This window comes from Podarcis erhardii (assembly GCF_964252035.2).
Source record: "Podarcis erhardii genome assembly, chromosome: 5".
NCBI lineage: Eukaryota > Metazoa > Chordata > Lepidosauria > Squamata > Lacertidae > Podarcis > Podarcis erhardii.
Genome location: NC_138509.1, coordinates 19,428,335 through 19,455,919, shown reverse-complemented (window position 1 = coordinate 19,455,919; position 27,585 = coordinate 19,428,335). Strand labels below are relative to the sequence as shown.

The following is a 27,585-nucleotide window of genomic DNA, read 5'->3' as shown; positions in this document are numbered from 1 at the left end:
GCTCACCCCGCCACGGGGATTCAAACTGCCGACCATGCGATCGGCAAGCCCTAGGTGCTGAGGTTTTACCCACAGCACCACCCGTGTCCCATAGCTTATTTGTAAGGGTGAACTAAACAACAAAGTCTCTGAAATAATGGAGAAGGGCAGCATTTTTTTATAATTATGCAAGGACAAACTCCCATCCTATAACCCGACATTAAAATAATTCTAATATTCCATAAAATGGCACAAAATTTCAACATACCAAATGCTTACTTTTATCCAAGCTAGTTAACTTGTCCATTTCTAAAGATGGGGCTTTAGAAACATAATGCTACATAGTCGAAGTAATGTAGGTCACCTTTGTGAGTCAGGAATAGATCCACTCCTGTGGTCAGGCTCTCAGCTGGTTGGCCTGACACAGCTGTAGTAATGGCCTAGGCTCTTCAAAGCCCAACTCCAAAATATTCACAACTCTGACAAGCATCAGTCTTGACTTTTTTATATGAACAATCACCTATTTTTTTGGGGGGGGGGTGTAGAGAAGGACCCTCTGCTACAGAGCATGCCTTCATGAAGTAGCACTTTGCTAAACCAACCCAGACCATTTCCTCTGAGTGCAGCGTCTCACAGCTGACTTGCTTAAGCAGGAACCAGGAGAGAGGTGATGAAATCTGTCATAGAAATGAATGGGTGACTAAGAGCCCATAGTCAGTCACCCAACCCAGGAAGGCAGCATTACAGGTTTAATCAGATTTGAGGTTTGGATCATCAAAAGACATTTACATTCCCAAAGGGGTGGTGTGTCTAGCTAATGCAGCACCACCTAAAACAAATAAGTGCTTTTATATCATATGGCTCTGAAACAGCAGCACGTCACAGAAACTCAGGCAATCTTCCAACAAGTGAAGGGAAGAAACAGCAATGGCTGCCATAGGGGTGGCTAGCCTGTGATCCTCTAATACAGCGGTTCTCACCCTGTGCGTTCCCAGATGTTGTTGGACTACAACTCCCATCATCCCTGAGCTCTGGCCTTGCTAGCTAGGGGTGATGGGAGTTGTAGTTCAACACCATCTGGGGACCCACAGGTTAAGGCAGGCTGCTCTAACAGTTTGTTGGACCAACTCCCACCAGCTCCAGTCAACATGGCTAATGGTCCGGGATGATGTTAGCTATAGTCCAGGCATCCCCAACCTTCGGCCCTCCAGATGTTTTGGACTACAATTCCCATCATCCCTGACCACTGGTTCTGTTAGCTAGGGATCATGGGAGTTGTAGGCCAAAACATATGGAGTGCCACAGGTTGGGGGTGCCTGCTATAGTCCAGCAACATGGAGGGCACAGGTTCACCAATCCTGATTTTGTACGTCAACAACCGCTACAAAGATGGACTTATGAAGGCTTTGTGCTGGTGAACCTGCAATATGTGGCCAGTATTTGGAAAGCAGGACAATGGCAATAAACCTAGTATAAGCAGCTGCTCTTGTACCTCTTCTCAAGCTATTTTTGTCTTTGTACTTTGAAAAGAAACTGACCATCACTTTTTACAAAAAGGTATTTAATGACCTTACACATACAAAAACGAACATGTAACAAAAATACCAGTTATTGATACTCGACCTAAGCCAAACAAGTTAAGATTGCTAGCATTTCAAATATACTTCAAAGAATGCAAGAACAATTGACCGGAGGTATCCTATTTGTTTTTAAATTAACCTTTCACTGCATGCATGAGCCTAGTGCAAATAGTATTTTCAACCTGCAGAGATACTACCTAATATGGGAGAAACCACTCACATCATAGAAGGGTATTCACATTTTAGATATTTACTTTACCAAATGCTCAAATTCAGCTCCCAATAGCCATTCACTATAACGTACTTAAAAATTAAAAAGGTAGGTCTGGTTAAAAAGAGCCATGCGAGGTTCCCCGTTTCATTTCCCCCTCAACAGAAGCCATGTGCTATCCACAAGCAGGAGCCAGCTCCAAGAACACACTTATCTGCTTGTTTCAACAGGCCATTTCAGAGTCATGTGCAAGCACAGGGAATCTCAGGATGTTTCAGCCATCCTTCCTTGCTCTGTACCTGTGCTCAAAAGTTCATCACTGCTGGCCTGCAGTGAATTTTGAACACACCTGAGAGAAAGCGACAATGCTACCAATTATGTGGGTCACTTTTCCTGTGATTCAGGATATACCTACACCACAGAAATTTGTTTAACATCCCCCCTTCCCACAGGGTACCATGGGAATTTGTAGGATCTGTCACGGGGATGAGAAACGCTCATCCAACATTAAGAATTATTTGATGGTGCAGTAAGGGAGACTTATGATTTAAAATGGTGTTAGTGTAGATATATCCAGAATATGGGCCAAAGGGCCTCCTTATCGTTTCAGTATTTCTTCCTAAATTCAGCTTGCTTCAGCTGAACCTTCCATTCCTGTAACTCAAGTGGAGACTGAAGCAAGTTAAGTGGGAAAAATAATCCACTGCTCCAACTTTTCCCTCCTTGCGTGATTCTATCAATCTCCATAGCCTCTCTCAGCTACTTACTCTGGTTTTAAGTCAAAGCACAGAAAAATCGTATTTAATACCAGCTCTTACATAAATCAGACCTACTATATTTGGAACACAGTGAGATGCTTTCACAGTGGATCCATCACAGTAGAGAAGGACTAAATAATAACAATAATAAATCATTATAAGAAAGGCCTTCCCATGCTCCATTTAAAAAGTTCACAGTTGCATGTCATGTAGGTATGGCTAGTTCCTTTCAGAATGTCTGGCTGATCTGGTAACATGCTCCCAGATTCAAATCATAACAGTAGCATGTCACAAGCATTACATTCTAAGCAGTCAAAGTAGTTATTAGTTAATTCTGCCCTTTGTTAAAAGTTCTAGATGGTCCAAGACTGGAAGAAATTTAGAAGTAGGAAATCCACCAATTCCATGTACTTCAAGTACTGGTGTACCCTTGCATAAAATGGATCTTTAGCACCTTTCTCAGTAAGGGGAGGGGAGAGAGTACTGTTCATTAAGTTACCTTGATCAATCAGCTGAACTCCTAAGTCACATCAGTTAATCATTTAGCTACCCATATTCTGACGGCTGTTCCACAGATGCTGGAGATCATACATTAATACATTCATTTGAAATAGGAGAGTTCAAGTTCAACCAGACCACAGGATAATCTTTAAATTGTAAGAAACTTAGTTACTCCCCACTCTAACTAAGAATCTTATAAGATTCCCAGCTCAGATTATAAGCTACTTCAGAGAATTTTTAGCAGATCTTTGCTAGCAGCCATTGTTCTTGTATTTTCCATTATAAAGCACTGAAGAGAACCTTCAGTGTAACACTTAAATAAAAAGTAGTACAATTTAAAAACAAAACAAAAAAACCAGAATATGGTCATGTGAGATCAAACGAATTTTCCAAACTGAAATTCTTCATATACTTCTATTGTCCTTGATCATGGCTCAGCAAGGAGTTAGTATCCTTATCAGTACAAAGTCTTATCCAGATGAGAAATGTGCAAGTAATAATTCACACAGATTCCTTTTTTTGCATCAGTGATTTGCCAGAGGCTCCCACATCTTGACTTATTTCAGCTCGCCACAGTCAGTGATGACAATCTTCTTTGAAGGCTTCCCGCTTTTGGAGCCAAGGCTCTCGATTTTTTTCACAATCTCCATCCCTTCCTTCACGTGGCCAAACACAACATGCTTCCCATCCAGCCTGCAATAAAAACAAGAATAATGTGCAACGGCAAAAGAAAATAGCAGTATGAATGGGAAGGAATCTAGAATGAGTTGACTTGAAACACGGGATAATTTTCTTCGTACTGAAAAGGTTTTATTCCATGCCAGAAACTTAAAAAAAAAATAAATCACACCAAACCAGGAGGAAGCTTAGCAATCAGCTTGGCAATGAGAAGCCACCGCTGTTAACATATAATCCAGGGATTCCCAAACTTGGGTCTCCAGCTGTTTTTGGACTACAACTCCCATCATCCCTAGCTAGCAGGAGCAGTGATCAGGGATGGGAATTGTAGTCCAAAAACAGCTGGAGACCCAAGTTTGGGAAACCTGGATCTAAGCAAGCTAGAATTACAAACCATAAGCTTGAAGTAATTTTGACACTGTTTTGATGTGGCATAAAAATTGACAGATATGCCTCTGTGAGGGCTCTTGTGCCTAGAGATGGCATTTCTGAGCAGATGGATGTGTGGACAACCTGTAGCTCAACCCTACTGGTGCAGCACTCAGAGAGTTCAATAGTTCTGAGTTCAGTGTAGTCCAATTGGGCTACAACAATCCAACAATCTTTGCGAAGCTCTACTCCACTTCTTTCTGGGGTGGTGGTGCAAGACTTTTCTCAGACTAAAAGATACCCAGACACTCTAAGTCAAAGGCTTAAAATTGAGTTGGCTAGGAAAGACGACATGCTTTCCCCCCTGAATACATTTCTTTGGAGAGATGTACTATTTCAAAACTAAATTTAAACTGGCAGTGGATAGGTTGGAGCATCACAGAACTTTGGACAAGGTAGATTTAACTCTAGAATGTTCTGTGAGAACTGGACCGTGAGAAGAGGGCACTGGGCATCTACACAAACGTTTTTTGCACGGACACAGGCTGATGGATAGTGTGAGACATGATTTAAAGTCTGCATATTCAGTGCAAAGTTATTTGACCCAGCCCTTAGAAGAGCAGGTAAAATACCAGAGGTCTCCTGTCAAATCCCAAATATAGTGTTTAGCCTAATCAACCAAACTGTTAAGGCTTAGAACCTGACATGTGCTAAAGCTACCAAATGCCAGCAAGCAACTCAAGGCATTTTCATTCTTATATACTCATTATGGGATGTGTTAGTCAAAGTCAGTCTAGCCCTCTAGCACTCTCTGACTTGCATATTGTGTTGATTCACCACATGTGACGATGGGAGTGACTTTGTGCTCATTAAGTGTTTGACTAGCAGGCAGGAAAACATGATGCAGTGCTCTGCCCGTTTTCCTCCAAATATGCATTAGGCATGTAGGAAAGTTACGTATGGGAGACAGCAATGCTATCTACGCTTTGGCAGAATTAAATAACAGTGTTGAGGCTTGTACCTATCTGACTCTTCTCAATATGGTATAGTGTATGTACACTATACAAGTACATATTTGCTATTCCTATTACAGGTGCACTAAAACGTTTATAGGCAGAAATGGAGCTTTCTAGGGGTTGGGTGAATGTTTTCTAACCCACACGTCTCCTTTGTAGCATTTATACTGGCTTTTTATGGCTTTTTCCCTCATCTGCTTCCTCATCTGCTTTTGCATAACATGGCATCACCCTCATTCTGAATGGGACCATTATTCACAATTAACAGAAGAGTTCTACTGTTTAAGGTATTCTAATTTAAAACCAGAGCTTACAGGAAGCACTTGAGGAGGAGCACAGCTCACTTCTAAATGGAAATTAGCCGGAGCCAGTGTAACAGCTTTTGTTGTTGTTGGCATCAGTCTGTCTTGAGAAATAATCGAGTGTGTTGCTGGGAGTGAAGTTAAACCACTGCAATAGCAGTGTCCTTTCCTGGGGCACAAGCCTGGGCAGTGTGTCTGGAGGTCCTAGGCTGCCCAGACAACAAGAACCCCCTCTTGGACTCACTGATGTGGTTCAAAGGAAAGCAGAGCAATACATTTGGCACCAGCTTGGCTGCAGAAGTTGCCAGAAGGAAGCGTACAAGGCGCCATTCAACTGTCTTAGGGACTCCACTCTGGATTTATGTAGGATTTGCTACTTAGCCTTTTCTTCTCCCAAAGATATCCCACAAGGCAGAGGAGGTTTAGGATCAGAGTTTTCCTTCTCCTAGACAGGCTACCTTCTCAGGTTAATGATTCTCATCTGCCTCTCACTTCCCTCTAAAGCAATGGGGCTTAACTGCTTATTAAAATGTATAAAGCTCCTATAGGGCATTTTCACAACCTATACAATTCCATTTGCTTCCATCATGCTCCTTAGCAAGGAATACAAACATGTGCAATTTGCCAAGCTTTGAGAAAGCTTAGTTACAAAAACAAGCCCTTCCATATGTGTGTTTGCAGAATGCTTACCAATCAGTTTTAGCTGTGCAAATGAAGAACTGAGATCCGTTAGTGTTGGGTCCAGCGTTGGCCATTGAGAGAACACCTGCAACAACATCAAGACAGCAATGTAACTTCACTGTACAAGAACACAGAACAAAAAAAAACCTAACAGGCCATTCAAGGAGTTTCTGCATGAAGCCTCCTCTTTGTTTTAGGTCCTGCATTTGAAAAAACAAGAGAATGCTATTCCACCGAGAGTTCACAAAACATGTCATTGTAAGGATGCAGTAAAAGATCTGATATTGTACTGAAAGAATCAGACACTGGCTCTGGTTTATGAGAGAATTTCCGCAAGAGGGACCAATTAATTCTATCCCCTTTGCCAGGAATCCAAGGTTACCCCTTCCCACTTGTCTATAAACCGGCTGACTCTATTGCTTTTTGACAAACAAATCCTAAGCTCAGCTTGGCAAATGGCAACACCACACACATAGCCTATTCTAATTAAACAATGTAGATGTTAAAAGGATGAATAGCATATCTGAGACAGAATAGCCTATCCGAGACAGAAGTGCAACTTAACTACTACTTTTTGATGGGGTAATTCTGAGGATGAAAGGAGCATATGAATATTGCCCTGTGCCATCTCTTTCTTTCGCTATTGAACAAGAGGAACAAACTCATGCAGTTTTGAGCTTTCGGGAAATCGTGGCTGTCAATTTCAACACAACTAATAAGTGACAACAGTTTCAAATTACCACTACCTGGCTATAATATGGCGTTTTAATTATGCTTGTTTAAAAGCTCTGTCCTAGAACTTGAGACTTAACAATACCAATGCAAATAAATCTATCAGATTTCTATAATCTGCTTCAGACATTGGTGTGAGGCCCAGAAATGCCCTAGTCATTCTCAGAAGCTAGTCTTCTGGCTCATGAGCTTATCATACGATCAACAACTTCAACACAGGCTTGGAAATTCAATGGGAGGCCTGCCCTACCTCCACCATCCCTTTCTGCAAACGGAACATGCAATATATATATATATATATATATATGCAGGTTTTGGTGTCCTCGGGTGTCTTCCCGTGTAAAAGTTGGGGTGTCTAGGCGACGTTTCGACGAGGTCTCACTCGTCATCTTCAGGCTGGTGCTTTCGGCTTCTTGTTACTGGAACAGAGCAGGATCTCAGTGTTTGAGTTCCTATAAATACTGTAGAGGGGGTGTGGTGTATAGCCTCCAATGTGCCCAGAACATTGGAGGCTATACACCACACCCCCTCTACAGTATTTATAGGAACTCAAACACTGAGATCCTGCTCTGTTCCAGTAACAAGAAGCCGAAAGCACCAGCCTGAAGATGACGAGTGAGACCTCGTCGAAACGTCGCCTAGACACCCCAACTTTTACACGGGAAGACACCCGAGGACACCAAAACCTGCATTCCTGTACCCGTGAAAATCTACGAAAGCATATATATATATATATATATATATATATATATATATATATATATGAAGGGAAACTTTGCTTACCTGGTCCGATATGTTTAAGGGTGAAGTTTTCATCAGGAAACCGACTACCGTATATTGATTTGCCCCCTGTTCCGTTGTGATTTGTAAAGTCGCCACCCTGGAAAGGATACAAGTTTTGTCAAAGTACATACACATAGCAACATATGCCTGTTCTATCTGACAAACTTATGGCCAGATAGTACATACAATACAAAATACTGTATTTAAAGTGGTTTTAAACATCAGAGTTGCTAGCGCCGCAGGGTGGTTAGGAGAATGACCTATGAATGAGGTGAATTCACACTTCAAATCTCACTTCAGCCTTGGACCCACTAAGCCAGGCAAAGGCAAACTCGGCCCTCCAGATGTTTTGGGACTACAACTCCCATCATCCCTGACCACTGGGTCCTGTTAGCAAGGGATGATGGGAGTTGTAGTCCCAAAAACACCTGGAGGGCCGAGTTTGCCTATGCCTGCACTAAGCAAACCTCTACCCTTTGCCTCCCACCTGCTCCAACAGGGAGAGGCAGCGGTGGGATGGGGGCTCTGTTAAAGTGCTCCCCCCCAGCTAAGAGAGCCCCGAACCCCGCTCCTGCTTGCATGAGAGGAGCAGGACCGCGGCTGCTCAGTTGGGAAGCGCGAAGCCTGCCGTTCCCAGAGGGACTCAGGGCTGGCTCCGCTGGGGACAGGAGCTCATGGAGCTCAGCTGTGGCAGTTTCACCCTGCACCTTGCCAGCTGGGGCCAATGCAGATTTTTTTTCATCATCACAGTTTATTGCCACACCGTGACGTCCGGCTCGCAATACACTGTGATGTTGAAAATCCAACATCATCCAGCCCTAACTGTCATCATTCCTGACCACTGGCCAAGCTGGTTGGGGGGGGGATGGGAACTGTACTCTAACATCACCTGGAAGGCAACAGGTTGGGAAATGCTGGCCTAGATTAATGCACCTACAAGGACTTTGGAGCATCACACATCAACAACTTTGCACCCCAGGAAAGATCAAAAACTGCTACTGAAAAATCGCATGTTTGGTTTGTTGCCGCAAGGTTGCTGCTGTCATGCCCCAATGAAAAACTAGTACACTTTCATTTAGAGGGGAAAAGGTTCCTAAAATGATTAACAGTGGGTTATACTTGGAAGGAACTGGGAAATAATTACATCAATACCCTTGGTTATACCTGAACAAGTGTGAAAGCACACCCTATAATTTTGGAGCATTTAAATTGTCAAGGTTCAGTACCTCTAATTTTGCCAATTAGCTACGTCACGGTGACTTCACATTTTAGTTATGAAATGACAGGCATTCATACTAGGAGTTTAGAAGATGAATGCCACAGTCTTAAGAGAGGCTTAAGATCAGGTGCCTGCTTGGAGAACTTTACATCATAAACTCAAAATATTACTCCTGAGAATCTGTGGGAGGGAGATAAGAGGCAGGAGTTAGGAAGAAGCTTGTCATAGATACTGTGACACAAGCACCTACTGACAAATATTCCTTCTGATTTCAACACTATGAAGGAAGACTAAGAACTACTCTTTCCCTTCAACATCACATCCTGCAAACAAGAAAAATAGACACTTTGGTTGCAGCCCATCATTAAACAGCTTAGATATTTGTCCCTAACCCTAACCAGGCACCACTGTCAGTCCTATGCTGCCTTAGATGAGGAAGAAAAAGTACGCAGCTGTGGAAGAAGGCAACATTATTCCAAAAAAAGAAGAAGGAGGAGGAGGAGGGGAGAAAGGTTTAAGGCTTGGGGAGAACAGGAACACAGTCTTGCTGCTTTGCAGATTGTTTGGTTTCCAAGAATCTGAAGCCCAGTTACTCAGGATGTAATTATTTTAAGGGCTTTCATCTCAAATGCATTCAAAGCCATTTGGCTACATACGTAGTTGAAATGCACCCACTATGTGTAAGAGGAAAAACCACAATTCTCTAGGCCACAGCAAAGAAGATACTCAGATTTAACTTTGTCTCCTTTCTTTAAATTTAGGATATATAGTGGTGAAACTGTTGCCTCCTCCTGTTGTTGAACTGCAACCCCTATCATCCCTAACCATTGGCCATGCTGACTGAGGCTGATGGAAGGTCCAAGAAGATTTGGAGGTTCACAGGTTTTCCACCATTCTGGGTGTAACTAAAATCCTTTGTGCCTTATTTACAGAAATTTGGGACACATCTGCATCCAAATTAGAAGGAACTGCCACCTCACACATGCTTCAAGGTAAACAGTTTGCTGACTCAGCTAATTTAACTGCAATTATACAACAAAAATGTATACTCTTTCCAGGTTTGGTGTGGTTAAAAGACACCTGTGATATTTCTCTTTCAAATATTTATTCTATTAATGCAAACACTAATGAAGATTATGATGTCAGAGATCAAGAACAAAATATATACTTGCTGGTTTTTCTCCTACCAAAGCTCATTACAATTCCACACAAAGAGTCAGCTCTTTTCCTAACAAATGGTCCCTTTAGTGAGACAGCCATTTGTTTTAGCGGAGGTAAAACAGACTAGGATTGTTTTCATAAGGCTTCCCCCAAAGCAAACTGGGCAACACCTGTTATTTATTCATATTAAACAATGATTTTCTACCAACTTTCTAGATGTATAAGTCTTTTCAGATGCAGTGTTGAAATAATACTCTGATATACCCGTTTCCTGCATTTGAAATGCCACATATTGGCAGAAAACACTGCACCAGAGATGCAGTTAACAAACAGCACCCTATCCCCAAACATTGCTTAAACTGCTTGTGGAGGCTCCAGTGAATATAGAAATCATGGAGGTAAACACAGGAAAGGGAAATATTGGGATCTGTCTATGTCTTCATTTAACTTAATTTTAACTACACCAATTGCAGCTTCCAGACTTCACTGTAAATTGCAGCTTTTAAAGTCCCCTCTTCGCCCTAGTGAAATTCATTGCTATTTGCCCCACCACCCAGAGGTCCTTGGAGAAAGGACACGACAGAAAACAAAAGGAAGTAATTCATTTCATTCCTTGGGAAATTAAGGTGTCATGCCTGTTACTGATGCTCCGTCTCTCTCTCTCTTATTTGATTGTGCCTGGTGGCTGGAGGACAGCACTTTGAGCAGTGATTTTCCTTCAAGTCCTGGTTTAGCCAGTGGTTGACAAAGTATCTCTCAGCCTGTTTTCCACCTCCCTTTTATTTTGATTCGCACATCTGTCTGCTGGGACTGGCTTTCAGCAGATTGGCATAAAGGACTTGCCCTGCTACATATTAAATCCTGACCTTGATTCAGGTAGTCTGTGAATGATTTAGCAACCAGGATATCCACAAACATGCAAAGTGGATCCCTTCTTATAGAGCTGAACTCCTAAGACAGACAACTCTCCATAGCTGGCTGAAAGAGTTCACTCGCAGAAGCTGTCAGTTTGCCTCCTGTAAGATGCTAGCTCCACCACCCAGGTATACAGACTTTCTGAGAATTCACAAGATTATTACATGGCAACTTGACTGCTGCTGCTGAACACAGGGATACAATGCAAGAACTTTCCAGTGCTGCAGCAAAGGCTTTTCCTGGAAATTGCATTTCTTCCAATTACACCTCAGCTGCTCTTTCAAAACTTCAAGTGGCTTAGTAGAAACCTCCAGTTTAATTACCTGGCACATGAAAGAAGGAATCACTCGGTGAAAGGTGGATCCTTTGTATCCGAAGCCCTTTTCTCCAGTGCACAGCGCTCTAAAATTTTCTGAGGGTGGAAAGGGGAGAAGGCAGCACTGTTACTAACAAGGAAGCTTGACAACCATGGCAAAACACTTTGTACAGCTATACAAGCAATGAAAACACAATCCATCCAATAGAGCGTGCTTCAATGCAATATTCTGAACAGATTTTTAGAAAGATTTTTTTTTGGGGGGGGGGAATTATACCAGGGTGTCTGCAATGATTCCTACATTTACTATAAACCTCCTCCTGCCACTCCTGGTTGCTGAGATTTGCATACCTGAAATCTGTAAGGGCAAAAGGGCCTTGACATTTTAGGCATGCAAATAGCTGACATCAATGCTGTGCAATTTCGCAAGCTTCAATGGAGCTTCAGCTTCAATGGAGAACCTAAGGAAAGGTGGCAAACTCAGGTCTGGACTATACCGCTTCAGGTTGTGGTGGGAGGCTGACATGTCTGAATGTACACAGAAAATCAGGAGAAAAGGTTATTCCAGGTAACGCTTCTCTCCAGGGCGCTAGTTTTCCATATGCATTCCATCATGTCAATCCCCAACTATAGACCCCAACTCAGAAACAGGCTTACCACCTGAGGGGAAAACAGGTTTTGGGGTGCAATGCTGCACCTTGGCACTCAGGCCTAAAAGGATGGCCACAACACCCTGTTCCATCCCTGCTGCACAGATACTTCCTGCACCATACACTAAGGCAGCTCTAGAAGGGTCAGGACCAAGGCATCCCATGAAGAATGAAGGACTGCAGACAACAATGAGTTGTCAGCAGAATCCTAGTGCATTTGGTGGTAATATTTTAGGCATACCATGAAGCTCTTGACCACAGTATTGTTGTTTATTCTTAAATGTATTTATTTGCCAATAGATACAGCTGGGCTGTAATTACCCTTCTTGGAAATTCTTACTTGCCTCTGAAAAAATTATAGTTGCCACATTTTAGGGACTCTTTGTCTTCTGCAAGAGGGGAAATGAGGCAAGCACACAAGCACGCTCCATTGTGCGCAGGAAACTCTTGCACATGCAGGATTCCAATATAAAAAGATGCTGGATTTGGCCCAATATTTGCACAAGCTTATCATCTTAATGTATTTTTGCACAGCTAAAAATCAACAGCAATGAATTGATGGTGGGCACACAGACTCACAGAATGACGAGAAACTAAGGCTCACAATTACAGTTGCTCAATTAAACAGGTAGGTCTACTTGAACTTGATTTAAAACACAGTCCTATACCTGTCTACTCAGAAATTAAATCCCACTGAGTCCAATGAGGTTTACTCCCAAGAAAAGTGGGTATAGGATTGTAGCCCTGGTCACGTCATGAGTTTCTATGAAACAAGGACGTGAGTGCATGTTCATACAGATAATGTTCCTTTAAAGCTCCATATCCAAGCAACCGCTCTTCTTTTTTCTCCAGAGGGTTTCCCCATGAAAACCCTCTTTAGAGCTCAATCAAACAGTAATCCAAACAGTAATCCACGGAAAACTTGAATTGATATTTGCTCCAACTAAATGCTAAAAGAGCTGGTTTTTGCAGGGAAAGTTTGGGACAAAAGAACAACAACAAAAAAAGCAACTTGGACACAGAGCTTTTAAGAGAGAACATGTGCCTGGAATGAGCAGGGCTAAAGGCAAGTGTGGATAAGCAAACACAGCAAGAAATGAAAAGATCAACATTGGGTAGGAGCAGAATAGAATCAACAGAACTATTCAAGTGAAAACTCAAGTTCATGTAAAATATGAACTTGGCTCGCTCAACAATTCTCTTAATTTTAGGATTCCAAAAAGTTGGGAGTATGTAATACACAAAACCAAACCTGGAAAGGATCTGTGCTACAAACAGGGAAGATAAAGTGAAAAAATTGATCTCCTTTATACGCCTTCCCTGCAACCACCTTGTTGACTAACTTTAAGACACTATTTTTGTTTCAGAAAAAGCATTTCAATTTCCCTTCATTTTCTTACCAACATTACATAACCCTGAAAATTCAATAAGGAACTGGCAAAAGTATTGTCTTACCTGCAGTCTTTGGCACCACATCAGCTTTCAGCTATTAGGAGGAGAAAGAGAGAGAGAGAAAACACATTATCCAATGTAATATAAAATATATAATCCATTCTTTCAAAAAACAAAACAAAATAACACAGTATTAGCTAAAAGCAAAAAGATCTAACCTGCACCAAGTACCAACTTTATAATTCTACGATTCTATGAAAAATTAGTCAGCTCAGCAGAATTACTAGAAACCAGAGCTACACCAGCATTCACCAACTTCCAAATTCTCTGACACATTCAGAAAGCCTATTACAAACAGCCCACAATTTTAAAAAATACCCAGTAGTTTCAGTTTGAAACTAAAAAGGAAGAGGAAGGGCAAAGGGCAAGAAATCTCCATGTGTGAAGATCTACACACACACACAGCGTAGAAATTTCACAACATGGAATTTTACTGCATTATATCCTTTCATCAGTTAAGTACTGTAGATTGCACTGGAGAAGGAGTTGTTAAAGATGCTTGCAATTACAGAAGAAGTAGCCCTAGCTCAATGTATAACTTTTTTTATTCTGAACACCCTTGCCTGGACCTGCTTGCTTAGCATCATGTGATGTTGTCTGTGAGCCTACTCACAATCACCTGAGGGTGTCATTAGGTCAATTTAATGACACAGGGTTTAACACTCATGGTTCTTGGAAGTGATCCTGCATGTAATTGCTTGTAGGAAGATTACAATGGAATGCTTCTCCCACATAACCTTCCCAAGAGATTCCCATATGCATGACTTGGCAAGCATTTAAGATCATCTTCTAGAAAGGTACATGGAAAAAACAAAGGAGAACTAATTTTTATACAATACCATCTCTGTGTGCATATGAGCTTAATCAGATCACTGACAGTTACTTCAAGTGTGAGCTGCTCAGACCTGCAACCTACAAGTGTAGCCTACTAACATTTTTTTTAAACACATATGCCTGATTTCCAACACGTCTGTGCTTTTGGGAACCTCAAATTTGTGAACATCGGATTTGGGGCACAGAGATACTATGGAGTAAAAAAAGAATTGGCTCTCAAAAAGCTTCTGCTCCTGTTTACGTGAAAGTGATTTTGACTTGTCATGTCCAACCACGCTTGGAGATAGCCTGGACATTATAAAGGATATCTCAAGGATATCTCAGAAAAAATTATTAATTCGATAAAAGTTGCTGCACCTATTTGTCTTTTCCTATCATCTCCATAAATATCCGTGGAACAATTTAGTGTGATCAGATCACGAGCAAGCATTTCCAGACCACAGTATTTGTACTACCCTTATCATAAAAGGTATAATGGGCATACAACGTAAGAAGAGCCTGCTGGACCAGGCCAAAGGCTTCTCTAATCCCACATCCTGTTCTCACAGTGGTCAACCAGAGATGCTTGAGGGAAACTGGGGAGCAGAACATGAGCACTCTCCTCTCCTGTGGTTCTCAGCATCTGGTATTTGGGAACCTTGCTGCCTCTGACTGTGGAGGTAGAGCACAGCCATCATGGCTAGTAGCCACTGACAACCCTTGTGTCCATTAATTTGTCTAATCTTTTAAAGCCATCCAAGTTGGTGGCCATCACTACCTGTGGGGAAACGAGTTCCACAGCCCATGTGCTGCATGAAGATGTGCTTTTATCCGTCCTGAATCTCCCAACATTGGATGCCCATGAATTCCAATGTCAGATGGAGAAAAACTTTTCTCTAGCCATTCTCTCCATGCATAATTTTAGACACTTCTATCACATCCCCTCTTGCTTGCCTTTTCTCTAAACTTAAAAAATCCCAAATCCCGCAACCTTTCCTCATAGGGGAGTTGCTCCATCCCTTTGATCATTTTGGCGCCTCTTTTCTGATAACACGTTGACTCAGATAGGAATGGTTGCTTTGTCTGAAAAATCAACGGGGACTTGGATAGATAAAAGCATGGCCCTAGCTAGAACAACATCAACTTCACTCCTGCTTCCCACAAACACTCAAGTCCTGCAGTTTGCGCCTAATATTTTGAAGATTATTTGGTCCGAAAGAAAACATCTTACTTGCTTCCCCTATTCATTTCTTTAGGACCAACATTGCAACTGTGTTTCTAGTGTATGTAAGATTTGTTGTCCAATAATCCCTATTGGAATATTAAATCAAAGACTCCAGGTGATGTCAACAATAAGTGGAGTTAAGTCAGTGAGGGGAAATAGCATCTCTCTTTGGTGTACCTGTGGGATCATTGCTATACATCCTGAAAAGAGAAGGACCCTGAGGTCTCCAAGCAATACATGAGGGACCAAAGACCTTCAACAACTTCTTTTAGCCTGTCCAATACAGTTCTCCCCCAAATTCTATTACACAGATATCACTTTCTCTATTACTCTCAATGTAAGCCACTAAATTAAGCTCGCCAAAGGAATTCATTTCAGACTAGCAGTCCTTTTGGGGGGGATTCTCTCCCCCAGAAAAATCACCTTTAGAATACATAATTCTAATAAAAATATCTTTCCCATTTGTAGGGCACATACTCGAACCTGAACTTAATTCCTGATTAAGTTGTCTTGACACAAATATGAGTACATGGTTTGTTCCCTACTATCTCAAATTCAAAAGGTGCCATCCTATGGCTGTGTCAAGCTCTTACAGCAAAGGTTATGCAAAGAAGGGTTCTCTGTAGTTGCCAAATGTTACAGAATTCCCTTTTCTCTGGAGAAATGCCAATATCTCGGTTTCTGCCTCCAACAAGTAAACTTCCCTCAAGAGAACTCTGTTGAGAAGGAATGGGGTTAACTTTCATCTTGGAATAAACATACTGTATTGGCATCAACAAATACATCAAAAGGGGATGAAGGACCCATATTTTCATCAACTAAATCCTTAATTTCTAAATAATGTTTACAGTCCATTTGCTTAGAACAAAGCAGGTTGATTTATTCTAAGTAAGTGCCCTTGGCTCAAGGAGACATCCCCAAAAAGGCACATTGAAAAAAGCAATGAATAGTCAAGGCTACACTCTTCAGTACTGTAGTACAAGAGCTTAATGCGTATTCTCTAGGTTGCTATCTTTGGGGCCCCATTTTTTTCCTGAAGAAATTCAACAATCTGAGTTAAAGAACTTTCACCCTGTTTGTTTTATAGACACAAGAGCTTTGCTGATAGGGAGAGGGCGTCAGCCCCCAAAATATTTAACAACCGTATTGTAACAAGCAGACTGTAAATTCAACAGGTGGTGACTTTCTTGCCTGCTCCTTGCAAAGTGAGAAGAACTCCCTTCCAAGCTGCAGAGTTTTGATAAAGTGTCATTGGATCCCTTACACAACAACAAAACAGCGATGTCTGTTAGCAACGCTGATACAGGCAAAGCTAAGCCCCTGACAGTCTAACGGTTAGAGAATTGAATATGGGGGCACCAGGGCTCAAATCCTCACTCAGCCATTAAGTTCACTGGGTGACCTTGGGCCAGCCACCTTCTCTCTGCCTAACCCACCTCACGGGGTTGTCGTGGGGATGAAATCGGAGGAGGAGGAGGAGAACCATTGAGCTCCTGGGAAGAAAAGGCGGTCTCCAAATGCAAGTAATAAATAAAACAAGTTCGGCTGCCCTCCCCCAAGACGCTCCAAGGGCAACTCAGGGACGCGGGAAGGCGCCCCCCCCCCCGCGCCCCCCGCTTAAGGAGCCCAGGGAGGAGGAAGCGGCGCGTACCTCCAACACCACCCGGCCGAGGGGCTGGTTGTCCGCTCCCACGTCCAGGTAGACCAGCGGGTTGTCGTTGCGCTCGTGGTCGCTGCAGGCACGGCGGCAGGCGCGGCTCAGGGCGCCCTCGGAGGAGACCTGCAGCAGCAGCAGCTCCCCGGAGGCAGCGGCGGCCCGGCACTGCTGAGGCTGCCCCAGGAGCAGCATCAGGCGGCGGGCAGAGCTGAGCGCTAACATCGCGGCGGCTTGCCGGCGCGGAGGAAAGAAGGACGGGCGGGCAGGCAGGCGGCACCAAGCAGCAGTCCTCCTGCGGTGGCTGGAAACGGAGCCAAACTTCGGCGCGGTCACTCAAAAGGCTGGCGGGCGGGCAGGCGCGCGCGCGTGCGTCTCTGTGCGTAAAAGCGCCCGGAACTGAACAGCCATCCGGCGGGCTCGGGCCCTTTTTAAGCGCTTCCTCTGCCTCCGCAGCGCCCCCAGAGGCGGGAGAGGGACGCCCAGGGAGCGCGGCTGCGTGAAAGGCGGCGGCAACGGCGCTTCATTCTTCGTGGCTGATTAAGCGCTTCGCCAGGGTGGGAAGCCCGCTTCTCCTCCTTCTCCTCCTTTTCCTCCTCTTCCTCCTTCTCTCTCTCTCTCCCCGCTCCCTTTCCTCTTCTTCACTGCTATTTCTCCTCCTCCTCCCTCACTTCAAATACGTGTTTTTGCTTTACTGAAAGCCATAGAGCGACGGCCCTGCCCTGGCGCTCAAATCCCTCCTCGGGCGCTTTCGAAGGTCTTGGCGGCCTTTGGCAAAAACCCTGCGGTTGTAAAGGTGGAAGGGACCCCCGAGGGTCATCTAGTCCAACCCCGAGCAACAAAGGAATCTCGGCTAAAGTAAACCACGACAGGTGCCCCCCCCCCGCCGCATATAAACCTCCAAGGAAGGAGAGTCCTCTCATCTGCTGCCTCAGGTTGGTCGTGTGAGGATGAAATAGGGCAAAAGCAAACGAACAGTGGCAAGGACACCCGAGGAAGCCGGTTGCCCATTACTAAAAGAAGCGCCTTTGCTCCCCCCCTTAGTGTAGGGCAGATATGGGTGGGAATGACAGCAGGTGCTGATAATGTAATAGTAACACCCAGGACTTCTTTTTTTTAAGCCGGAACTTGCTAGAACTCAGTTCCTGCATCTCCCAGGTGGGAGCCATGACCCTTATGAGAGAGCAAGGGAGGCGTTCATGGGGAGCTCCAGCACCTCTTTTCCCGGAAAAATAGCACTGGTAATACGTTATTATCATTATCATTATTATGGTGTGGTGTAAACAACAATAACAGAAAGCTAGAAGCTGTACAGAAGGTGGGCTCTTACAGTCTTAAGTTGGGCAGAAAACTAAAAATGGCCACCGTCTTCCTAGGGCTGCCAGCTTAAAGGGCGGCGAGGGGAATGCAGCTCAGGAATTTTTTTTGGGGGGGGGGAAGCATAAATGTAGAGATGGGGAACCAGTAGCTCTCCAGTTTTTTTTCTGTTTTTTTTAAATGATATTTATTAAAGTTTCAAGAATTACAAAAAGAAAAAATACCACGTTAAACCAAAACCAAGGAACACACCACAATATAAAAAAGGAAAGAAAGAAAAGAAAAACCAGAAAGATAAAACCCATTAAACTCAAACAAAATTAGAAAAAAGAAAAAGCCTCAAATCTCCTTTCAATTCTTTCATTAGCTTGTTTCCTTGACCTCCTCACACCTCCCTTTTTTGTATTCTAAGTCGATTATCTATTTCAGCAAATCCTTTCCCTCTTTTAAAATTTTTGTCCTGTAAATTGTCTTAATATAATGTAATTTTACTTTTCCTCCTTTCACCAATTAACAGTCAGTTATTCCCAAATCCTTTATATCATTCCTGCTGAAATCATATATTATTATTCCAACATCCTTCTAACAAATGTTAATTTTACAATGTTTCTGTAGATAGTCTTTAAATTTCCTCCAGTCTTCCTCCACCGACTCTTCTCCCTGGTCTCTCCAGTTTATGGCAGCCAAACTATTAATACCAAGTAGGCCGCAATAATATTTTGACAATTGTAGGCCGCACATTGCATTTTCGCGCTTGCGGGGTCAGGCTGGAGCAAGGCCAAAATGTGACCCCCCCCCACTTGCCCTCAAGCTGCCTTCCCAAAGCTGGCAAAATGAGGCACCCAGTTTTGGGAAGGATGCAAGAGGCTCTGGCAGGGTCCTAGAGTTTCCCTTCTTCTCAAAGTAGGGAAAGAGCTAACTAGGCTTTGGGAAGGAGGATTAGAATTCTGTCAGAGCCCTGACGCCACCTTCCCAAAGCCGAGCACCTCACTTATGTGACTTTAGGAAGGCAGCATGAGGGACGAGGGGGTGTTGAATGCTGCAAAGGGCCACTAACAAAGGCCTTGAGGGCTGGCTTTTGGGCCATGTTGGACCACCCTGCTCCAGACGTTATTAACCACTCCCATCAGCCCCATTCTGTATGGCCAGAATGGGATGGTGCCCATTTTAGTCCAACGACATCTGGAGGGCCTCAGGCTCCCCATCTCTGCCTTAATGCTTCATTGAAAACAATTAAAAGCACGGGAACTTAAGACTTTCAAGCCAAATGTATTCAGGCTCTTTTTTTACTGGCAGACTCTTGACCTTTTAAGAGCTGCTTACCGTACCTGACAGGCAGAAAGTCAACTGGAGCAGCATTTTCAAGGAGTGATTTTGATGTATTGCTTAATTTGTATACTGTGTTGTGGTGGAAGGCTCAGTGCTTATGCCAGAAGAAAAAGATAGCAGCTGAGGGCCAGATCCTTTAGACCTTTGGTGCTTTGTCCCCACCACTCATGATTTATTTTTTTAAGGACTGAAGGGAACAATCGTCTTGCAGAATTGCTTTCCTTTATGAAGGGGATGTTTCCTTGTCTGCATGGAGATTTTCAGGCATGACTAGGTTGGTAGTAGCTCTGCATTGGCAGAGGGATGGTCTGGTATAAGGTGGCAGTCAGTTTCTCACTAGAGTGGTGAGTGCTGTGTTTTTTAATTGTTTAGCTAATTACATTGCAGTGGTTTCCCTTGACTCTACTATTTCCAGGTGAAATTATTTACATATACTTTCTCCATTCTCAGGGCTAGGCCCAGAGCTGACCGAACTGTATATTGGACCTTTTTGCCTGGAATAGTGAATTAAAAAGAATTAAATGGAATTTGAAGATATCGTGAAGATTTTGTGAAATATACAGTATATAAAGGCTGATTTGTGCCTGTCATTCTGTGCATGATGAATCCCTTTCTTGTGCCTGCCAAGAATGCTGTGAGGGTTAGACAAGGTTGCAAGAGCAGTGCCTCTTGCTGAATTGGGGCTGTGCTTGCAGCACATCACATATAGATCATATATCAGACAATTACTTGTTTGGGAGTTGTGGGCTCTTTGTCCCTGTGAGAGTTGACTGTCTGATTGACGCAGCACACGAAGTGTTTAAGATGCTTTGGGGAAATGTCATGAGCAGACTAATGATATGTTATACGCTAGTGTGAAGAAGCACGTAGTTGAGAGTAAATAGTTTCTAATCATCACATGATATATGGCTGCAGTCATTTAAATATGTAAGAGCCAAAGCCGATGATTATCTGTTGTGATACAGTGTTTATATAGAGAATAAATAAGTGAAACGTTCAGGGCTGTTTGTGACACAGCTGTTTATGACGTCATGCATTTTCAGAGCGCTTCACAAGGTGTTCCAAGTGCTAAAGCTCTTTCATAATCTTTTCAGTAATTCCTCTTCCTTACCAAGATAATGATTTGGAAATTAGCCATGTAGCAACTACATTCCATTGTTATAATGGAAAGTTTCATTCAGGGTTTCCCAAACTTGGGTCTCCAGCAATATTTGGACTACAACTCCCATCATCCATAGCTAGCAGGACCACTAGTCTGGGATGATGGGAACTGTAGTCTGAAAATTGCTGGACACCCAAGTTTGGGAAACATTGATTTAGTTTCTTGTGCATTGGAATGACCAATACCCAGCCATCCCCTGTGCTCAGGTTACAGGGTTAGGCCTGAGATCAAGGAACACTTTTGAAATATGTTTCTTAATTTTTTAATTACTTATAAAGGTTGACTTAAAAATAGCTGGAGACGTGTGTTCCATATATCAGAAAGTTGTATGTGAGTACAAGATGCATGAATTCTAGGGAAGGTTCCAGAAGCTTTGCTCTGTGTGGCTCTTGAGCTAATATTTAACCAACTTCATAGTCAATGTGTATAGGAAAATACAGCTTTAAAATGGTCCTTATGGCAAGGACATCTGACACACTTGGGTCAGGATTGGTGCTTTCAGAGACATTTCTAGCAGTTTGTTGTTGTGATTCGTCAGTCTCTTCTTTAAACATGTAGTTGACTTCATTGCCTCTTTCCATTTTAAAAAAATGTATTTTAAGAAGTTTTTTTATCAGTGACAGTGACAAATTTCATGTATTTTAAAACAAGAACTCCACTGTCAGTTTTGTTTAGAAGTTATTTGATAGTCTGTTTAAATGTACATATTTATATCAGTGCCGCATCAGAGTACTGTACTGATACCAAAATTACTAGAGCTTTCCTGGGGATATGGTGATTTATTTTATTTATGTCATAACATTTGATTGTAAAAAACCTTGAAGCAGTTTCCAAAAAGAATTAAATAATTATAAAATACAGTTAGAAGCAGCTATTTAAAACTTTAAAATTATAATCAGTGATAACCTTAAAAAGGGTTAACACACGTGTAAACATTCTACATGGTAGACTTGTCTGAACAAAAGTGTTTTTAGCAGGCACCAAAAAGAGTACAGTGAAGGTGGCTGCCTGATGATAAAGACTGTATGGAGTTTGCCTGCTGTTTTGCAAATTCAGGGCATCAGTTAGGAAAAAAATAGACATTGGTTCTGAATGGGGGCTCTTTCACTATGACCTGTTCATTGAAAATTCACTCGGATTTGCCAGCGTAAAGCCTACATGGAGATTAGACTATTCCCAGTCTTTATTGAGCATTCATTATTTGTTTGCAGGGAGGTTATACAACATTGAGGATTCATAATGGTTTGCTTGTGCAGTGTTGACAATTCATTTATCCATCCTTTTTCAGTGCCTTTTCCCATTGCTTCCCAAACCACAAAAATTCCTTTAAAAAAGTGCACTTTCAGGAGTAATTTGGGTGGGTGGGTGGCATAGCAGAACCAATACTGCTTACCAGTAGGGAGGAGGGTGATAGGACCGGGGGGGGGGGGTCAATGCTGTGCCCTCCTCACCAACTGCTGTTGAGTGCTTTAATTCACTTTTATTGCACAAACCTAAATTTCTAGTACAGTATGTACTTAAATCTCGCCTGCAAAACACTGAGAGTCTGAAGGTGACCAAAGTCTACATTGCTTTTGTAGTCAGTATTGAGGCAGGTAAGACATGGCAAGAGATGCTGGCTCTTGCATGAGTGGAGTAGCAGTGATGAAGCTCTGATGTCAGGGAGGAAGTGATACAAACCAGGGAAGTAAAGGTGTAGATGAGGTTCAGCAACTTGAGAGCCGCTCCCAAAAGGTAGCAGGTTTGAGACTACCGTTCCTGGATCTGGGGCGGAAGGAACAGTGACAGAGATATGAAAGATGTGCAATATGAAGCCTGTTGTACCTGAGAAGCATGATTCACATCTGCATTGTACTCTGCTTTTGAATGAAGAATTTTTCAAGAATTTCTGGAACTGTGATAAATTTTCCATACGCTTAGCTGTAGTGGCAGAGTCCATTATCATGGTGCACTGTTACTCATGTGCCAGAGTAGCCTCCCTTTGACTCCACAACACTGTCTGGTAGGAAAAGCCAGTCCATTTCAGTTCTTACCACCTTTTAGAGGTGATTACTGGTGTTAATTGCGTCTTCCTCCACCACCCATTGCTCACATGTGTTCCCCCTCATTGATCAATTGCCCTTTTAGAAGAAGAAGAAGAGTTTGGATTTGATATCCCGCCTTTCACTCCCCTTCAGGAGTCTCAAAGCGGATAACATTCTCCTTTCCCTTCCTCCTCCACAACAAACACTCTGTGAGGTGAGTGGGGCTGAGAGACTTCAAAGAAGTGTGACTGGCCCAAGGTCACCCAGCAGCTGCATGTGGAGGAACGGGTCAGTCACCCCAATTAACAGCATAAAAAATGGCACCACACCCCCAGACTTTGTTGTTGAACTTCAACCAACTTCAGAGGCTGCTCACTGCAGAAGTGACCATAGATGCAAGTCTTTGTTAGGTTAATTTGCCTAATGTAGGACTAGATAGTTTTCTACTAGATTACGAGTGGATGGCAGCAGGAAGAGATTATCATGGCAGGACACCTGTTGCCATTGGGCTACTTTACGGGGTTTGCACTGAAACAGCATGTTGCTGTTCATGGAAGGAATATAGCGCACAATTTATGTGGATATGCTGTAATATCATTGCCGCAATACCACCGCAATCTCCGAGTGGTGTGAGATTTCAGGAGCTCACCTGGGATTCTTGTTCCCTTTTGGGGATGAGTCTGTGGGGCCTCTGTGATATATGGTAGATTTAGACATATATAGAACCTGGGTCTATGAGGGAGGGTTTGCAGCATCAACACTCTAAAGGGGGTCTTGCTTCTCCCATAGCTGCAGCCTTGGATTCAAACAGATACCATGCATTGCTCTGCCTCTCTGGCTTTTGAGCTAGCTGCCTTTCTTCTATTGTGACATCACTCCTAACTTCTCAACTCTAGCTTTATCTGTTGTGGGCAGGGGACCCTACCAATTTTCTGTCTCTCACAAGCCCCTTTGATCCTTTAATGGTCCATTTCCTCAATGGCAGTCACTTCACAAGGAAGCGAGCATGGCTCAATTCACTTTTAACACTATCTAGATCCAGGGATTAACCCCTCAAGCCTTTATTAAATTCTAACGCTTGATGAATCTGGGAATTATAGGAGCCTTGTTGTTGTTTAGTCGTTTAGTCATGTCTGACTCTTCGTGGCCCCATGGACCAGAGCACGCCAGGCACTCCTGTCTTCCACTGTCTCCCGCAGTTTGGTCAAACTCATGCTGGTAGCTTCGAGAACACTATCCAACCATCTCGTCCTCTGTCGTCCCCTTCTCCTTCTGCCCTCCATCTTTCCCAACATCAGGGTCTTTTCCAGGGAGTCTTCTCTTCTCATGAGGTGGCCAAAGTATTGGAGCCTCAGCTTCACGATCTGTCCTTCCAATGAGCACTCAGGGCTGATTTCCTTAAGAATGGATAGGTCTGATCTTCTTGCAGTCCATGGGACTCTCAAGAGTCTCCTCCAGCAACATAATTCAAAAGCATAATTCAATAGGAGCCTAGCATCCATAAACTTTTAACACTGTGCATGTGGTGTTGCAAAGTAGCAGCTCATATCTGCATTGTGGGGATGAGCAGAGGAAGCATGTCTTCCCTTGTGGACAATTGCCAAAATATGTATATATGTGAATAAATTTTCTAAAGCTTACTTCAGGTCTAATGGGCATGATCCACTGAACCAGTTTAAGCATGCCCAAGGTTGTCTTGAGTGTGCCTACGGCCACATTTCTTTCTTTCTAGGCATGTCCCATGTCGTGCCATAAGCTAGTTTTGAAATTCCTCTGATCGAAAAATGTTTTTCTGTGTTATATGAAGGGCTGCTGTTCAAGAAATACCAGCCCAAAGATTATTTGGGCACTCAAAACTTTTGCAGCTTCTTTGGATCTTGGCCTTACATGATAAACCAAGAAAAATCTTACATTAGCTTAGGTTAACAAGATGCAGCTCAATTCTGGAATAAAAAATGATGTTTACTATTATGTAACTAGTTATATGCCTAATCCAAACTGTGGGTGATGTTCAGCATTTTATAGCTTTTGTAAACAGAATAACACAGCATGCTGCATGGTGAAATGTTTTGAGACAATTTCTAAATTATTTTCTCCAAGGAAAACATTTATTTATCTGCTTAGGGCGCCGTGCCAACCCTTGGCTGGCAGCAGATGGGACTAATGTAATGGTGCAGTGCATGTTGGATGTGCACAGCCCCAGTGCTTCTGCAGGGTGGGATGGAAGGTGTCCCTTTGATGTGCCAGCTCCCAGGCTGTGGCAGCAAAGAGGCCTAGACTGGGCCCACTGCTGTAACGTGATGGCAGCAGAGTCCACACAGGATCCAGTAGAACCGGTGGTGGCCCGGTCCCAATTCTGAAATGCCCTGTTTGAATTGCTTCTGCTAGTGGTAGCTTCTGTCAACTATTGGGCAGGCAGAATGGGGCACTGGCAGTAGCTGGCAGAACCAGGTAGGCCTGGGAGGAGAGACATCTCCAATCCCACAGCAGATCGGGGTGCGGGGTTGGATTGTTCTGCCAAACTACACAAATGAGAAATCTAGCTGTTTCAAAGATAAAGATTTTTGGAATTGTGGCACTATCCCCCAAAGTTGGTGAAGAACTTTCAGCCGTATTCTTTCAAACCATTTTAATATTTATTTCTCTATATAGTGTACCTTGCTTTAAGAACTATTCGGTTTACAAACTCCGCAAAAATAGTGTCCTGGTTTGAGAACTTTACCTCAGTCTAAGAACGGAATCCAAACAGTGGAGGGCACCGGCGGCTGGAGGCTTCATTAGGGAAAGTGCGCCTCGGTTTAAGAACGGACTTCCGGAATGGACTAAGTTCGTAAACCGAGGTACCACTGTATGTATAACCATTTAGAACATGCTCCCCACCATGCAAAAACTAAAACAGAGCTCTTGATTCTTTAAAGCCAAGTATGCAGTTAAATTTGCTGAATTATTAAGTTAACAATATTAAGTTAACTCTGAAAGTTGCATTTCACATGAGATTAGTACACTTCTGTCTTGCTTCTCAGATGACAAGCTCTAAAATCCCGAAGCTTGGGTCAGCCTCTTTCTATTCAGGATGTTGCTTATTCTATTCTAAAAAGGTATTGGATTGGCTTCAGCAAATCTCACAAAGACACCTTGTAGAGATACAGACCGTTCCTAATTTTATAAATTTCATTTCCCACCTTAATGATGTTTCTTGGGCCCAAAACACTTTGGAGTAAGAAACAACTTGTGGTAAAACTGCAGCTGTTCTGGTCTCTTCCAACACCAGCACCACACACACACACAGAGTATCTGGTCAATTTGCATAACCAGTTATCAATGTGGGAAAAGGAAGTGGTTCCCTTCCTGTGTGAGGTAGGCTGTGAGTGAGTGTGTTTCTTTGAAGCTAGAAACTCTTGCAGCATTTTTGAAAGGGAGTATTGGGAACAATTAGGAATCATTCTCCCTCATCCCTCAGAATTTGATGAATGGCTATGAGCCTGCTATCTGTTACTGGAAAGTCACTAGAAAATCTAGTACTGCATCATGCCCAACATATTGCACATAAAAGAGCAATAAAATTGAGTGGCACCTATATCTCAGAAGGAACCTTGACTTACATAACTTTGGCTCCAATCCTAACACCAGTTACTTGAGAGCAAGCCTGATTGAATTCAATAGGACTTACTTCTGCATAGACATGATTAGGATTGTGCTGGAAATGTTGAAAGGCAAGTCCAATAATCTACTCTTCCTCAGCCCTCCAAATTTGATTGAGGACTATGATCCTTCTATTTGTTACTAAAAAATTACAAGAAAATGTAGGACAGATAACTCCCAACACAAAAAAGTACAAGAAAATATAGTGGCACCTAGGACTGCTCAGAAAGAAGCAGACTTGCATAAGTAAATGTTGAAAGCCAATTCTAATTAGCCCCTCTACATAACAATGTCTGTGGAGAAAATTGCTACTAATTCTTATACTGCCTGTACCAAATGCTATTTTTCCAACTGTAGAGGGAATCTTCTCTCACAATAATTTAGGTCCAAATTTAAGTCCTCAAGCTGAGTTTTCAAAAGAGCCATGCCAATATGGAACAAAATGTCCTGAGGAATTAATTCTCATAACAATCACCTGCCGAGTCATGTGGGAAAGCTGTCCTCTCCCATGTGGCTTCTGCACTTCTGTGATTTGTGTTTTGAGTTCAGTCACGTTGGATGTTCTCAGTGTTTTGGAATTCAGGATGCTAAGAGCATATTATAATGTATGGAAACTCAGAGCTTTTGTGATTGCAGGATCTGGCTGGTTCTAAACTAACCAAGAGGATTTAAGAAAAGTCCAGGGGCTTAATCATTCAATAGAAGTGTGGTATAGAAATCTCTGTATAAATTAAATTAATATCTACTTGCACATTCATTGGTGCATAAAGAAAGCTGGTATGACTTTTTTCAAGTGCCTTTAACACTTGTGTAACAGACAGAAATTCAACAGGCACGTATTTTCTCAGTATGGAAGACACAGCAATGTCATATCATTTTCTTGTTGAATTTCTATGTCTTAGGCAACTATTAAAGACACAGGAAAAGAGAAGATTATAACTAAAATAATTCTTAAAAATATGATCCATAATAGTGATTTCTTTCTTTTTATCTGCTGCTATGCTAATCAATATCATTAACAACTTTCTGGGTTGTGTTTTGCTATCGGTTTGCTGTAATTTCATCTTCCCTTTTGCCGCAACAAAGTTTGATAGAAAGATGTTAATTAGATAATCA

At 42.7% G+C, this 27,585-nt stretch overlaps 1 protein-coding gene and 2 long non-coding RNA genes across 8 annotated transcripts in view; 2 read left to right on the top strand and 1 right to left on the bottom strand.

The window, feature by feature from the left end:
• LOC309343166 overlaps positions 1-16,976 on the top strand; it is a 30,364-nt gene extending 13,388 nt beyond the window's left edge. The window contains exons 3-5 of the long non-coding RNA XR_014157142.1: positions 9,742-9,801; positions 12,386-12,479; positions 15,810-16,976. This is a non-coding gene — a long non-coding RNA (uncharacterized lncRNA). The remainder of the gene's footprint in view (positions 1-9,741; positions 9,802-12,385; positions 12,480-15,809) is intronic.
• PPIF (peptidylprolyl isomerase F) lies at positions 1,524-17,476 on the bottom strand. The gene is given in 8 exon segments (XM_081864420.1): positions 1,524-3,722; positions 6,085-6,160; positions 7,591-7,687; positions 11,209-11,297; positions 13,307-13,337; positions 16,993-17,262; positions 17,264-17,344; positions 17,347-17,476. Coding segments are annotated over 8 exon segments (840 nt in total). The 5' UTR covers positions 17,407-17,476; the 3' UTR covers positions 1,524-3,586.
• Positions 17,477-17,502: 26 nt separating this feature from the next.
• LOC309343156 overlaps positions 17,503-27,585 on the top strand; it is a 45,529-nt gene continuing 35,446 nt past the window's right edge. Inside the window, exon 1 of one of the 6 annotated variants that reach the window (XR_014157120.1) lies at positions 17,503-17,552. This is a non-coding gene — a long non-coding RNA (uncharacterized lncRNA). Of the gene's footprint in view, positions 17,553-17,582; positions 17,931-18,010; positions 18,237-27,585 lie in introns of those variants that run through there. The other 5 variants (XR_014157121.1, XR_014157118.1, XR_014157124.1 and 2 more) reach the window with 5 other exon arrangements.